This window comes from Bison bison, unplaced genomic scaffold (assembly GCF_000754665.1).
Source record: "Bison bison bison isolate TAMUID 2011002044 unplaced genomic scaffold, Bison_UMD1.0 scf7180017864177, whole genome shotgun sequence".
Taxonomy (NCBI): domain Eukaryota; kingdom Metazoa; phylum Chordata; class Mammalia; order Artiodactyla; family Bovidae; genus Bison; species Bison bison.
Genome location: NW_011494749.1, coordinates 979996 through 996914, shown reverse-complemented (window position 1 = coordinate 996914; position 16919 = coordinate 979996). Strand labels below are relative to the sequence as shown.

At 39.7% G+C, this 16919-nt stretch overlaps 1 protein-coding gene across 1 annotated transcript in view; it reads right to left on the bottom strand.

Moving 5' to 3' along the window:
- The window catches only part of THADA (thyroid adenoma associated), a 333765-nt gene that overhangs the window by 186297 nt on the left and 130549 nt on the right, over nucleotides 1–16919 (bottom strand). The window contains exons 27-28 of the mRNA XM_010842320.1: nucleotides 9989–10078; nucleotides 8645–8776 (exon numbers count right to left, since the gene is read on the bottom strand). Of these exons, the coding sequence (XP_010840622.1) occupies nucleotides 8645–8776; nucleotides 9989–10078 (222 nt within the window). The remainder of the gene's footprint in view (nucleotides 1–8644; nucleotides 8777–9988; nucleotides 10079–16919) is intronic.

Below are 16919 nucleotides of genomic sequence, written 5' to 3'. Positions count from 1 at the left end.
AACCTCAGATATGCAGATGACTCCACCCTTATGGCAGAAAGTGTAGAGGAACTAAAAAGCCTCTTGATGAAAGTGAAAGAGGAGAGTGAAAAAGTTGACTTAAAGCTCAATATTCAGAAAACGAAGATTATTGCATCCAGTCCCATCACTTCATGGGAAATAGATGGGGAGACAGTGGAAACAGTGTCAGACTTTGTTTTTTTGGGCTCCAAAATCACTGCAGATGGTGATTGCAGCCATGAAATTAAAGGTGCTTACTCCTTGGAAGGAAAGTTATGACCAACCTAGACAGCATATTAAAAAGCAGAGACATTACTTTGCCAACAAAGGTCCGTCTAGTCAAGGCGGACTTGTTTTTCCAGTAGTCATGTATGGATGTGAGAGTTGGACTGTGAAGAAAGCTGAGCGCTGAAGAATTGATGCTTTTGAACTGTGGTGTTGGAGAAGACTCTTGAGAGTCCCTTGGACTGCAAGAACATCCAACCAGTCCATCCTAAAAGAGATCAGTCCTCGGTGTTCATTGGAAGGACTGATGCTAAAGCTGAAAACTCCAATACTTTGGCCACCTCATGCAAAGAGTTGACTCATTGGAAAAGACCCTGATGCTGGGAGAGATTGGGGACAGGAGGAGAAGAGGACGACAGAGGATGAGATGGCTGGATGGCATCACCAACTCAATGGACATGAGTTTGGGTGAAGTCCGGGAGTTGGTGATGGACAGTGAGGCCTGGAGTGCTGCAATTCATGGGGTTGCAAAGAGTTGGACACGACTGAGTGACTGAACTGAACTGAACTGGACTGAAGGGATGTGTGGAGTCCCTAACCTCTAGGCTGGCCAGCAGGAGGAAATGCTATAGTAACAGAACCAGAAAGCCCTTACTCTCAATATTTTTACTAGTAATGGGCTAGGATCTGCAACTTCCTTATTCTCTTTACAGCCTTCTCAATCTGAAGAAGATTATTCAGGAAATTTGAACAACAAAGAGTTATCTATTTTAATCACTCTTCAGAAAAGCATCTCTGACTTTTCTTAAAGACTCAGATGTTCCTTGTACTTGTCAGAAAACAAATGTGGCTTAGGTCAGCATCTGGAATGGAGAAAAATATACAACCACACACACACAAAAGATAATTAAATTAATAAGGAATCCTTTTCAGACATAACAGCCCATAGGCCAAAAAAAATGTTTTCAGAACTATCCAGAACCAAGTTATAGAAGTGACTTAGAAGCTAAATTTAAGTGGATTAACTGCTGGAGGGCACTATTCAGGAGACCATCATGACCTGTGGGCCATGCCAAGAATAACACCCCAAATGGTTGATGGAAGAACCCATGGATAAAAAACATACAAATAAAAAATATGTTGCAGGTTTAAAGGCAGGTTTATCATTTCACTGCACATTTAGAATCTACAGCTGGGTTGTTCAGCTATTCTGAAACAGGACACCTCAAAAAGACGCCTTGCTGGTCATCCACCCCAACCTCAGATGCATTGTAGAAATCCTTTCAAAATATACACAGCATGTGATCAGTTTTCCCTGATGACTTTCAATGACCAGCAGCTCAGTATTATGGCAATCTGCTGGTTCTCTTGATGTAGAATGCAAACTTTCACAAAATTCTTCCTTCTGTTAAAGTCTGAAATCCATCTCCTACTTTCCCAACGTCAGCACAAAACAGAAATTATGTGCCTTCTGCGACATGGTGGCCTCTCAGCTACACAAAGGCCATTACCACGTTGCCTCTAACTAGTCTTCTCCAGTCTAACTCTTTCCAGATGTTTTGGCTTCCTTCTCATCTTGGTCACCCTCCTCTGGATGAATATTAGTTTATCAGTGACCCTCCTAAAATGGGAAGCCCAGAGCACAGTAACATTATAGCAGTATGATGTGGGTTTAGTCTAACCAGAAGAGTTCAGGGGGACTACAGCCGCAAGTACCTAGAAGCAGCAACTGTGGCATATGCTTCCTCAGGGCTCACTGCTGCTGCTGCTTCAAAGCTGCTTCAGTCGTGTCCGACTCTGTGCGACCCCATAGACGGCAGCCCACCAGACACCCCCATCCCTGGGATTCTCCAGGCAAGAACACTGGAGTGGGTTGCCATTTCCTTCTCCAATGCATGAAAGTGAAAAGTGAAAGTGAAGCCGCTCAGTCATGTCTGGCTCACTAGGAAAACCCAGTCCCCAGGGTTTTCTCATAAAAGCTGCTATGAAGCCAACAGCTCTCATTCTATATATGTGCAATTTTGACTTAAAAAAATCAGAACCTGAAACGTATCTCTATTAAATGTTATCTTAATAGTCTCAGGCCATCAAACTAGTTTTCTAAGACTACTATGAAATCACATTTTTCAACTATGATTTTGACACCAGATACATCCAATAAAAAACCGTGCCTAGAGAATAACATGACAACCAATTGCCCAAAACCCAGCTTAAGAACACATCACAAACAAAACAAACTTCTAGTGTATACTTCCTTAATTTCATCCCCTTCCTTCCATGCTTCATAAAGGCAATGGCTACAAGCCTGAATTTGTTTGTCACTCCTATGCTTAAGGACTGTTTTGAATTTGAGTCCATCACCAATTACATTTGTTGTATGAAAACCTAATAAGCACACAGTCTAGTCTGTCTTCATTTTAAGTAATTCAAATGCTGAATAAAGCAGCACTGTCCTCATCTATCAGACTCGTAATCCCATCAAAACAATGAGGTGACTCAGGCATGACTAATTCTTTGGGAATCCTTACTAGCTCTCAGCAAATAAAGTATGAAGTACTTGCAAGTCATGTATCAGATGATCCAGTCTGAATCAACCAATATCAACACAAGTGTTTGGTCACTGATAAAAATATGCCTCTCTCTTTTGAAATTTTCCTGCAAGCTTGGAGGATAACATTCTCATTCCACACATCCCCTAGATTATTGACTTGGTTCTAGGCTAACCTATACCCAAGGCTGTAAATTATCTGGGTCCATGGGTTTGCCTTTATCCAGAAGAGACAGTATTCTTTTTCTGTTACCTCACCTACATCTGGCTTCAGGGCCTTCCTTCCAGTTTACTGGTAGAGATAAAACTAAAGCAGGAGTTAAAAAAAATCTGTCCTCTTTCTATCACCACTATACTATCAACCCCTTCCTCTCTCTAGAATTTTTCTTAACAAGCAAACTAAGGGGCTTTTATCTGCTATTTTATAGTCAGTGTTGTCCCCATTATACAGACTGACAGTCTGAAGCACCTAGGGGCCCCCTACTCACCCCACGTTAATCTGGGAGGCTTTTTCCCACAAGTTTTGGCTTGTGTACAATTCTTCAACCTCCTTCTCCTCCTGTCAATCCAGGCTCCTCTCATTTCACTCTAAAGCCTACAGCAGGGTAGCTGCAAGGTGGGCCTCCAGATCTCTTGACTGGACAGCAGTCATGGAGGAGCAGTTCAGAGTCCAGGAAGGTCTCAGGTCATAGGCTTATAAGGCCAAAGAAGACCATGACCAGTTTGATCCCTGGGCTGGGAAGATCCCATGGAGGAAGGCATGGCACCCCACTCCACTATTCTTGCCTGGAGAAGCCCATGCACAGAGAAGCCTGGCAGGCTACAGTCCATAGTGTCACAAAGAGTAAGACACGACTGAAGGGAATGAGCATACAGCACAACGTCCTTCAGTTGACAGAAAAGGAAACCGAGGGTCAGAGAGGTGAAGTCAAAGCAAAAGCAAATGTCAGAGCTCACGTTAGAACACAAGATTCCTCAAAGGTAAGGAAAAACACAAAAACAGGCTGAGCCTCCTTTCTACATAACCAGTAACCAGTGGGATATAAATATGGCTCCAATATTGTAGGACTAGGAGTCCCTTAAGTACTTCATAGATACATAGATCTGCTAAGACACAAAATGTCTCGTTTCAAAGTTTCATTTTGGGGTTAATAATTCAGTCTCTGAGACCAAACTGGGGCTAGGCAGAAAAAGGTACCAAAAAGGAAAAACAAACCCACAAAATCCACAGCTGCTTCACCATGGAAAGAGATTACAATTTATTTGGAAGGAATAAGCATTGAGCATATAAATTACAATAAAATACAATAATGATGAATAACAAGATAAGAGGTTTAAATTAATGGTAGAGCTGTTCAGGGGGAGAGAGGATTAGGAGCTGGGGTAGAGAGAAAGGGAGGTGGGTATGTCTTCTTTCCTAGCAGTGTTTCAGCAGCCTTCTGTCTCATTTCTCTCTATATAAAGCAAAACCTGCCTTCTACTTATCTACAAGGATTCTGGGAAGACATAACAGATAGAAATGTACAGCCTGGGAGGAAAGTTCCTAGTATTATAATCACAAATAAAGGTGGAAGCCAACTATGGTCTACTGTAAAATCCCCAACTCTGTACTATGGCAAATAAGATCTTTCAACTTCATAACATGGGTAAGGAGTAAAGTGATAATCCTTGCATTATGCAACTTTCAAGGAAAAGAAAACAAGAGTCACTGTTATTTCCCAATATCACTGGCTTAACAGGCCTACATCTTAGTTTTTGTACTCCCAACCCCTCCTTTCTAAGACTGGTACAGTCAAAAGGTTCCACGAAATATTTTTAAAATACATAAAATGCATATTTTTCCATTTTTGTTTTGGTTGTTGACTAGATGTTTTAATATCGCAACTAAAAAAATTTCCACTGCATAGGTTGCTATGGGTGATTTCCACTGCCACGTGTTTAATGAAGATTGTATGGTTATTTGTATCTCAAAATTTTCCAGAAAAAGAAAAGCAGATTTCACTGAAAATTTACCTTAAGTGAAAAATGATTGAAACAAGTTGGGGAAAAATATACTGAAAGTCATCTGCCATGAAAATAAGTCAAAAAGGGGGAGGGTGGGAGACCCTTTTAAAAGCATCCCAGAGTGAATAGAAGGCAATGGAGGTATTTCTCCCACTGGGGATTAGTGCAATGAGTCTGATGCTGAGACCTCAGTTCTCTGCAACAGAAGGCACTTTCTGCCTCACACACACAGGTGCCACACTGGTCCAGGGAGGGTACAGAGCCTTGTTCAAGAGTCACAGCTAGTGAATAGTGGTAGTGCTTAGTAAGAACCAAGTCTCTGTTCAGGACCCCATGCTCTATCATCTAGGTTTGGGGCATATTTGGTTTCCTACTGCTCATTGATTCAAACTCGAAACTTGCTTGTGAAATTCCAAGATGTATATCCAGAGATATTTTGGTCTCTAGAAAGCCCCAGACAAGTTGGCTCAAACGAACTGTATTCAGGGAGCTAGTTGGGGTCCCTTTTAAAGCAGGAGTCACTCTGCTTTGTGGATTCTGAGCTAAAGGGTGAATGGCCTTAAGGTGAAGTTATCATCTTTGCGTGGAAAAGATCTGGATCCAGCACCCTACTGGGGACATAAAATACACTGGATTCTTTAAAAAAAAAAACCTTGTAAACAAAACACTGGAATTAACATGATCATTTCTGATCCCAGATGATGCAACAAATCGTAGCTGCACACACGCATAACTGTGGAAGATCCAAACCAGAAATTTCTAAGATTTAAGTTAACAGAGACATAAGCTTAGATTCCCAAATGTGGAATGAGGGACAAAGATACAAGTAATACAAACACCTCATAGAGGAAGGAAATGGCAGGTAAGTATATGTAAATTCAAAGGGAAATAAGAAGTTGTCATTTGAGCTTTTAATCTTCTCATTGTACAACTGATTCACTTTAGCACAGATAGAGCAACCTTTGTAATATTTCCACTAGCCGGAAAATTTCTCTTCAGCTAAACTCAGAGTACCTGAGAGCCTGATTAATATTTCTTCCAAGAACATGAATTAAAATTAGCAATGCAACAAAAATAAAACACTGCCCATCCACTTGTGTGCATACAGCCACCTATTTGGCTTATCCTAAGTCAACGCAGCCCAATCTTTACCATGATTAGAACCACAGATACCACCTGGACTGGCAAGTTTTCTGATCAATCTTTCACTTTCTTCATGAATAATTTTCTCAGAAGTAGTTTATCAATAAATCAAATGTGTGCAGTTTTACCAAATTCACTATTTTTAAAAAATCTGTTTATAGTTCATCTCCCCAATGGGATGTGGACATTTTAGAGTAGTACAAGGTTGTCCCGGCAGTAGGTTGATGAAACTGCAAACTGGGTTTTCTAACTTTAAAATTAGGATCTTCTCACTATCTTTTCAAGAAAGAAAAGCCAGCCTTCTTTTATCCTGGGCCATAGATGGACCCGTTACCCCATGCAACGATCCCACAGATGCGAGTCTGAGAGAAAGGGTGCCCCCAAGCAAGCCACCGCCACCCCTGGAGGAGTGAGGTCAGAAACAGATCGCACTGCTGGCGGGGCACAACCTCCACACTGGGACCTCAGCCTGCGCTCAGATTCACTGACTGGATGTAGGCTGTGAACGGCTCCTAGGTGCATGAATTTCAGGGCTCTTGGATCTACTCAGTGTAGCTACAACTCTATACTATATACAAAAGGGAGCTGTATGTTTTGCTGTAATTGAAAAAGAACACCCTTCACTCTGGACAAGCCCTGCAGTCTGGGTTTCATCTTCCAACTCTATAACTGCCTTGCTCTCTGAACCTCAGTTTCCTCAACAGGTAAAGAAGGGTGTAACACTTTCTCTCGGTGTCTCTATACGAAAAATGCCCAGTTCGGTGCTTGGCCAACAGTGGAGGCTCAGCAAAGGTTGGTCTGCTCCCTACTGACTTCTCTGCTCAGAATACTTTCTTGCTGTTCTCTGCATTCCTGGATCAAAAGCTACTTCTAATAAACCTCCCGAATAGTCTAACCAAGTTCCAAGTATGACCCTACTACTGTACAGTTTATTAAAATCATCTCTCTCTCTGTGGTTCTGATCATGTTTAAGTTCTCAAATTTAATCTTGCTACTCAAAGTGTGATCGGCAGGCCAGCAGCATCAGTATTACCTGGAAGTTTGTGGGAAATGCAGAAACTCAGGTCCCACCCAGGCCTACTTAATCACAATTTATGAGAACCCCACCTCAAGTGATATGTTTACATATCAGAGTGCTCTGAATATAGGTGTAGTGGTATAAGCATTCTGTTTATACGTAAACTAATAAATAACAGGAAGGATACTTTCAAAGTAGTAACTTCTGGTTTCTAGGATGTAACACATGTCAGACTGACTGATGATAACCTTCCACAAACTGAATGTTTTCAACACAGGATGATGAAGTTCTAAAGCCTATCTTTGTTTTTAATGTACGCTGTCATTCTATATATGGGCCTCCCCCCACCATCAACTTTCTGAAATATTTTTTAGCTCTTTCCAGTTATATGTGAAAGTACAATTTTTAAATGCTCCTGAAAGTAAAATTTATGACCCAAATTCCTCAAATGAATCACCAAATGCTGGATATGGGAGGCTGGTAACTCTGTGTATCAGGAAACAAAAACCAATCTGAGTGAGTCATCTCTGTGATCACAGATAACACAGCCACAGCCAGGCTTGGTGCAAACAAATGGCTACAGCAATCACACACCAGAATCTCGTGTTTAATGGTTTCTCACATTAAAGTGCATCAGTCAGCTCTGCGAAACCAGGAAGTGGAACCCAGGACACCACATAAATAACAAGTACACTCTCTTCAGTTGGTTATATTTCATCCTTCTGCTCTAAATCTATTTCAATTTTTGGCAGATATATAAAAATGAAGGTGCTGTTTCGTCAAGAGGGAAGCAGAAAGGTAAAAAGGTAACTAAAGCTGACAGGACTTCAGAAATATCTCATAAGAAAATTTCAGTACTTTTCAGAGGCCTATTTATTGAGGCCTTTGATCCAAAACAAAAAAGGTGATCAGAAGCTGGCAAATGTCATTACACTGAGTGCAAACTATAATTGTTTCCATCTCACTGCATATTAATTTTGACTGGGTTTTTAATTTATATTATCTATGTATCAAGAAACATTTACCTTCAAGTTTTTACATTTTATCAATGGAAATATATGTTTATTTAGCAGTAAGAGAGTACATATGGTAAAAAAAAAAAAAAGGAAAGTAGCAGCTGGCAAGTGCCTCAAAACAAATGAAACAGAGGACGTGGTAACAGGCTATAGCAGCAGAAGTGCCTATTATCATTTGATTCCATGCATATTCTTTACGCATGCTTTTTCTCAGACACGCCAAGCTTTAAAGAGGAGATGAGTGGGAAGTAAACGCGTGTTACACAGCACTGCCATGTAGATGCTGCCCCTCGAAACTACCCTCCAACTCCAGAGTGAAGAGCCAGGCGTCCCCTTAAGCCCCGGGATAGGTGTGTATGCCAGAACCGAGCCTGCCCGGTGCTGACCAGGCACAGGGATGAGGCTATATTTATCAAAAGGGGGTATCTCCTGTCAACACCACATGCCCATTAGCAGGCAGGACTCCCAGGGAACACTTCTAAAACAGTAGATAGGAGCTCCTAAACCCGTAATCTGAAAAAACTGGAGGCCAGTTGGAGGCAATGGCAGTAATTCCAGGCCCCCACCTTCACAAGCACCCTCCCAAAGTTAAAAAAAAAACCCAAAACTATAATTTCTGAAATAGAAACAGGATTAAACAGCCCCATACAGCCCATGCCACTCCCATTATTTGTATGCAGCATACACTACCTCATAATGAAGGGAATAAAAGGTGCCATGCTGAGAGCGGAACAGGTGCCATCCATGGGGGAAGGGTAGAGTCTCCCCAACACCAAAAGTAAGAGAAACATGCTGGGATGACGGTTTAGTTCTCCTGTATCACTGAAAAAAAGAAAGTATTGTACATAAAAGGTTTAAGACTTGAGGCGGAGGCACTGTCTTCAAATATTTTTCTCATTAAATAATTACATGTTGAGTTGGCCAAAAAGTACGTTTGGGTTTTTCATACCATCTTATGGAAAACTTGAATGAACTTTTTGGCCAATCCAATATATAAAGTGAGACTATGATCAGGGATAATTGTCCTTTTTTGCATTTCTTTCCTCCACTTACTTCATATCTTCTTACTGTGCAAATAAGGAAGAACTACTGGCAAAGCCGCAGACTGGGCTTTTGCACACGATTCTCTTCTCAAAGCGTATTATTTGATAATTAGAGTTTTCTGTTTTGATTTGAGCTGTTCAGACAGTAGAGAGATGCCAGTTCCAGAGTATGAAATGTGAAACTTTCAACATCCAAATGTACTTAAGAAAGCGTGAACAGTCGCTTACCAGGGCCAGAAAAGCCGGTCTGCACAAATTACTAATGTGAGGAAATGTATCATAAACAGAAGTAAAAATTCACTGATGCGATTTTATTTTCTCATTACAGACAATTGGTATAAATTCATGCCAAGTGCAAAAACTGCTGAAAGAATAAAATGGCCCATGCTCTAAGATGTCCATACTAAAAATTCCACTACCAGCCACAGACTGTGATGGAAAGGACAACAGTGAACTTTTTTTTTAATCTGCCCTGATTAGAGTGGAAGCTCTCTTATCAGCTTTATTTTGTGTTTCCAGGGCCGCTGGCCATCTTCACCCAAGTGGAACAGTATCATTTCTGATCATACATGACCAGATGAGTCAGCTGCAATAGACCAGTGATTAGAAAAAAAAAAATGACAGGTGTGTGTTAAAGCAAACTCAATGTGTAAACACACAGGCTCTTAAATTTAAGGGGAAGAAAATGATTCTTAGAAGAAATCACAATACGCTTCTAAAAATCTAATTCCTGTAAAACATCAAAAACTTTAAAAACAGGATTTGTAAAAATGTAAAATAAAATCTAAAAACCTGATTTTATATAACTTTTCAGGTACAAATCTGCTACAGAGCATCAGGCAATACAATGTAATAAAGAAGCACGTTTAAAAAAAAAAAATCCATCTATGTTACAAGGAAGGAGCTGATTAAAAACTGCTGCCTGGAGGGAAAAATCTCAAAGTACTTCACATCCTTGATTCCACTTTGGCCCACCCTGTTCTCTTCTTACCTGTCCACAGTACTGGCCACAGTTTCCAACTGTTTGAGAAGAAAGGGATAGAGTTCAGGGAAACGAGAGAAAAATTCGCTCCCTGTCATTCTGTGGAGGTAGAAAAGGAGATAAATTATTATCATTTATTTCCTCTGAGTTGATAAAGCCTTTTTATTTATTCATTTTTTTTTTAAAGAATATCAACTAAGATCATTTGTTTGAATATTTAATGAAATAAAGTTAAGAACAAAACTTAACATCTGAAGAATTGAATTCTTTTGGATTTTGGAAATGCTCTTAACACAAGGAAGTTTACCTCAAGATTTAAGATTACATATACTTATAGGTCTTTAATATTAAATTCTGACAGGGAAGAAATGTGCAATTTGTGAAAATGCCAAATTTCCACAATTGATTTGGACCATGAATATAATCAGCACCTGGTTGACTGAGACTGATTCAGCTTCTGCAATAAGCACAAATGTAAAACAAGGTTTCTCCAAGTTGGCATCAATGACATTTTGGATGAGATAACTCCTCCTTGTGGGGGGCTATCCTGTGCAGTGCAGAAGGTTTAACAGCCTCCATAGCTTCTACCCATGAGATGCCAGTAGCACAACACCACTCCCCACACCAACTGACAACCAAAGATCTCTGTGGACATTGCCAAATGCACCCTGAGAGGAAAAGAAAAGTTCCCAGTTGAGACCCACTGGTCTGGAGCATGATCATCAGAAGGCATGGCGTGTAAGGTTCTGGAGTGCCAATTTGCGAGGATTATCTTCTCCCTCTTTACAAGCACTGCTCCCTGCACTCTGACAAGATTCTGGATATAGCTCTTCCAACTGTACAATTGACAAAAAAGCCCAAGCTAAATATGGCACTTGGTTAAATACTGTGTCTCCAAAACTATGAAGGAACTACTCCGAAGGGGTGACACACATATTCCCAAACCTGCCCCTTTTATCAACTCTAGATGCATTCTCCTAATAAAGACCCCAAATACCATTTTTCAAAAACGGAAGCGTACTTTACACACAGTGAAATGCTCAGACCTTAAGTATACCATTTGGTCAATTTTCATAAATGCATACACTCATGTAATCCACCTCTATGAAGCCTGAGGAGATTTCCATCATTCTAGAAACTTCTCTTGCACCCCTTTTCCAGTCAGCTCTGAATCCCCAAAGCAACCACAATTTGATTTCTATCACCACAATTTGGTTTTGTCTATGCTAGAATTTCTGGAGAAGGCAATGGCACCCCACTCCAGTACTCTTGCCTAGAAAATCCCATGGACGGAAGAGCCTGGTAGGCTGCAGTCCATGGAGTCGCTATGAGTCGGACACGACTGAGCGACTTCACTTTCACTTTTCACTTTCATGCATTGGAGAAGGAAATGGCAACCCACTCCAGTGTTCTTGCCTGGAGAATCCCAGGGACGGGATGCTGGGTTGGCTGCCGTCTATGGGGTCGCACAGAGTCGGACACGACTGAAGTGACGCAGCAGCAGCAGCAGCATGCTAGAATTTCATATAAATGTAATAATGCGCTACTTTACTTTTTGGGTCTGCCTTTTTTCCACTCAGCATAAAACTTATGATATTCATTCACGTTATTCAATGTATCAATAGATTGATTCTTTTTGTTGCTTTGTATTCTACTGCATGAATGTACAAGTCTGTTTATCCATTCTTCTCTTGACAGACACGGACTGTCTCCATTTGTTGGCTTTCATGAATAAAGCTGCTATGAATATTCTTGCACAAGGTTTTTTGTGGACATATATTTTAATTTTTCTTAGATAAATATCTGATAATAAAACTAAAGGCTAATATTTTAGAAAACTGATGGTTTTCCAAAATAATTATAATATTTTGTGCTCTCAACAACAATAAGCAAGCATTCTAGTAGGTCTATATCCTTTCCAACATTTCCTGTTGTCTTTTTTTTTTCCATTTTAGCCATTCTCACGATTTTGGAGAAGAGTGATTACTTTTATTTATTGCATACTTTAAAAAAAACTTTATCACAGTATAATTGCTTTACAATATTCTGTTAGGTTCTGCTGTACAGTAAAGTGAATTAGTTATAAGTATACATATATCCCCTCTTTTTTAGATTTTCTTCCAATTTAGGTTACAACAGAGCACTAAGTTCCCTATGCTATATAGTAGGTTCTTATTAGTTATCTATTTTATACATAGTAGTGTATATATGTCAATCCCATTCTCCCAACTCATCCCACCCTCTTTCTTCCCCGCTTGGTATCTTAAGTTTTTTTCCTACATCTGTTGCAAACTTTTTAAACCTTACCACAACTTAATAAATTTCTTTTTATAACTACTTCATATTTAGTAAAATAAAAATTTTTTGAAGTCCTTACTCATTTCAAATTATAGATTTATTGAACATTTTTTGGGCATTTTATATAAAGAAAGCTCATTTCCTTCTTTATACTTACATATTTTTATGGGAAAAATTAATAAATGTTAAAAGAAACAGACTGCCCAGTGCCTCTTCTCATAGAAAACTAGGCAAAAGTATCTTGGCTTTCTCCTTTAAAAAATTCAGTGGATTCAAGTACACACTTTTCATTCGACTTTTTTCCATCAAAGCATATGCATATTACATATACTATTGTGCACCTTGATTTTTTTTCATCAAAACCGTATCTACAAAATCATTCAATATCAGGCACCCTGATCTATTTCTTTCCATTTAATGACTGCAGAGTAAACCATATTATAGCTACGTGTGACTTAATCCCTAATGGTTAGGGCTTTTGGTTGTTACCAGTCTCTTGCTGTTACAAAGGATCACATGTATAAAATTTTTAGTTAAAAATGCAAACCTGGGTTTTGCAAGGTCAATGTTTTATTGAGGGGGAAGACAAACCAATTCCCCTACAGGCTATGCCACATTCTTTACCATCTCCAAGCAAAATGGTTAAGAATATCAGTTTCCATTTTTAGTGGAGTCATTTAAAGGTAAAACTCTAGGAGTTAAGTACTGGGATACTTGAGTACTACCTGCCCATACAGAACATCTCCATCTACACAACAAAGCCTGGAGGACATATCTTCGCAAGGAATCAGTCACTAATCTCCAGCAGCCTAGTATCTCTTGGGGGAGTAACAAAGATAAACGTTCTCCCTTAAGTAGACCATATGCTCGTTATCACCATCATCTAGAAACTGCCTTGATAAATAACTGGCCCTGCTGACCACAATACTGCCAGAGACAAGGGCTGAGGAGCTGCTATTCTAAAATTAAAGTCTTTTTTTGTTTTGCAATGCCACACAGCTGGCATCTTAGTTCCCCAACAGAGACTGAATCCAGGTCCTCAGCAAACAGAGCACCAAGTCCTAACCACTGGACCATCCCGGAATTCCCTAAAGTCATTGTTTTAATGGAATGAAAACAAATTACCTCATTCAGTTACTTAGGCAAACATTTACCAACCAGTTTATCTTGGAGGTTATATGAAGAAGGTACATTACTCAAAGTTAACTATTTGGTGAATCTTTTAACTAATTGTTTTGTTCTTAATAGCCCGGTGTGTTTCGACTAAATCTTTAAAAAAATATTCTGTTAAAATTACTGTGTCCCTGCTTGGTGGTGAAAGAGACAGAAGCATCAATTGTGCATCTGCCAATGTTTAAGAAAAACCAAAATTATGTTTAAAGGAGAATTCTGACCTTGTATTCAGGTATGCTGAGACACAGGAGGTGCCTTTCTGTTCTAGGATTTACTTTCCAGGTAGCATAAACTGAACTCTGCATCAGCCAAGGGCTACTAATGACTTGGCTAAAAGTTTATAGAGTGTAGCCTGAAGGATATGCAATATTAACACTTCTTGTGTATTATAAAACAGAGCCTCAAGTTAGACATAAATGGATATCAAAATTAACTCAGGGGCTTATTCAAACTTCACTCACCTCTGATTCTCAACTACACCAAAAGGTCTACAGCATCTTGAATCCAGAACTTTGGCTGCTAATGTATATTAATTCCAGCTTTCAACTAACAAACGACTACATTTTATGATTATACTGAATGGAGAACCACTGTGTATAATAGCGCTTCTAAGTGGAGGCAATTCATAGGTTTTGGGCTGCCTGTATAGGTCTGTAATCTAAACTCATTTTAAAAGACCAAGGTCATGGAACCATTTTAATCCACGTTTGAATCTCCCTCCTCTGAATCCTAGAACATCTAAGTTTTACCTTTCACTTGCAGCTTAATCAAAACTGTGTGATCATGTTTTTCTCAAGAACATAGCAAATATATATTTTTACATACCTGTATACTTCATGTTGAGCACTATGCTAGGTCCTCAGGGAGATACTAACAATATGAGATAGCCACTGCTCTTGGAGCTAAAATCTGATTAGGAAGGCTGGCATATTTATAGACTATAACTAAGAACATAAGGCAAACCAGTGTAAGGGTCAAATAAATGATGTTTACAGTAAGAGTACAGAGTTGGAAGAGATATCACTGGGAACTAAAAAGGTAGGGAAAGTTTTGGAAACTAAGGTGAGTCTTGAAAAACTGGTAATACTGGATTGAAAAGGAGAAAAGACAGCATGGAGGATGGGTAGGTACAGGCATTAAGTGGATAGACAAGTTGGCTGGATGAAAAGAGAACTTCATGACAGGAGAAAGTAGAAAGCACAGGAAAACATACAGTTTTTTAGAAACTTGAATGCCAAACTAGACAGATTCACCTGTGTCTTACTAGGCACTGAAAGTTTCTGAACAGGAGAGAGACGTGACAAGAGCAGACTAGACTAGAGAGACTAGAAACACGGTGGTCCCATGGACATTCACTACATGCGCACCTTTTCACCTCAACTAGAGCATTAATTTATAGGCATCAAGGCTTTCCTGCATCTCTCTTGATTCATGGCATAATACTCAGTACATGTTGGTGGACTGGTAAATATTATGGCAATTAATGAATAAATAATGGTAGCCAGAGAAGAAAAAAAAATTCTAATATAGTTGACTTCAAACCTATGCTTTATGCCTTTATTCTCTCAGTGACTGGTACCTACCTGACACTTAACTACTCATTCAGCTTCTCAAGCCCAAAGCTCCCAATGCACCAATCAATAGGCAAGGCTTGCCACTTTTACCACCAGAGTATATGTTGAGTCTATTTCCCACCATTCCCCCTACTTAGACCACAAGTCTGATGCCATTGTTTCTTGTCTAGAAGCTTTATCAGCCTCTCACCTGACCTCTTTGCCTCAGATCTTCCCTCTCTGTAACTCTGTTGTGGTAAGAACTGTCTTTAAAATACAAACCTACATTATGAGATTAATAGTTCCCTAGTGCTTTTTGGATAGTCTAAACTCTTCAGCCTGATTTACAAAGTTGTGCTCATTCTGACTCACTTGTCCAGCTACTTCTGCTTCTCTACCTTCAAAACCAGCCACACAGAATTTCTTTCGGTTCCATCAACATTTCATGCTCTTTCTAGTCTCCAGATGTTGGCAAATAGACTTTCTGTTAGGAACACTTCTGCCCTCAGCCACCCTAGACTAACCCCAATCTTTTAATTTGGGGCTTAAGCCAACTTCTCCCAGGACACATTCCTGATGTTTCAAACATGGGTTAGGTGCCTGACATTGGTCTTACACTATAACTTACAATCTCCCCATCACAGCATTTAGAGCACTCCATAACTTGCTTATTTCTCACACCAAATACACACTCTCCATGGGCAGAGACTAACCATATGTATCTTATTTCTCCATATTATCTCAGGTACTAAGTATGATGCTCAGTTCATAGCTGGTGAACAGTTGCTGGGTGAATGAAGCTAGAGAAAAGAGTTCTTGACAAAGTCAAGGAGAAAAATAATTATGACTAAGATGATAACAAATAAATAATTTCCTAAAGTGCATAATTAGCTATATCTAAGGATATTCGGAATCATCATCTAAATTAATAAACTGAGTATCTTGGCAGGGCTCAAAATGTTCTTAAACACAAATATATAAAGCTCATCTCCCTGGTTTACAAACGGTTTGATTCCAGTTCCCCCAAATAAGCCAACAGGGTAATATGTTACCTCCCCAGATATAGCAAGCCCTGGAAAAGGTCAGTTTTCATTCCAATCCCAAAGAAAGGCGATGCCAAAGAATGATCAAACTACCGTACAATTGCACTCATTTCACCCGCTAGCAAAGTAATGCTCAAAAATTCTCCAAGCCAGGCTTCAACAATATGTGAACCATTAACTTCCAGATGTTCAAGACGGTTTTAGAAAAGGCAGAGGAACCAGAGATCAAATTGCCAACATCCGCTGGATCATCGAAAAAGCAACAGAGTTCCAAAGAAACATCTATTTCTGCTTTATTGACTATACCAAAGCCTTTGACTGTGTGGATCACAATAAACTGTGGAAAATTCTGAAAGAGATGGGAATACCAGACCACCTGACCTGCCTCTTGAGAAACCCATATGCAGGTCAGGAAGCAACCGTTAGAACAGGACATGGAACAACAGACTGGTTCCAAATAGGAAAAGAAGTATGTCAAGGCTGTATATTGTCACCCTGCTTATTTAACTTATATGCAGAGTACATCACGAGAAATGCTGGGCTGGATGAAGCACAAGCTGGAATGAAGATTGCCAGGAGAAATATCAATAACCTCAGATATGCAGATGACACCACCCTTATGGCAGAAAGTGAAGAGGAACTAAAGAGCCTCTTGATGAAAGTGAAAGAGGAGAGTGAAAAAGTTGGCTTAAAGCTCAACGTTCAGAAAACTAAGATCATGTCATCCGGTCCCATTGCTTCATGGCAAATAGATGGGGAGACAGTGGAAACAGTGTCAGACTTTATTTTTTTGGGCTCCAAAATCACCACAGATGGTGACTGCAGCCATGAAATTAAAAGATTCTTACTCCTTGGAAGAAAAGTTATGACCAA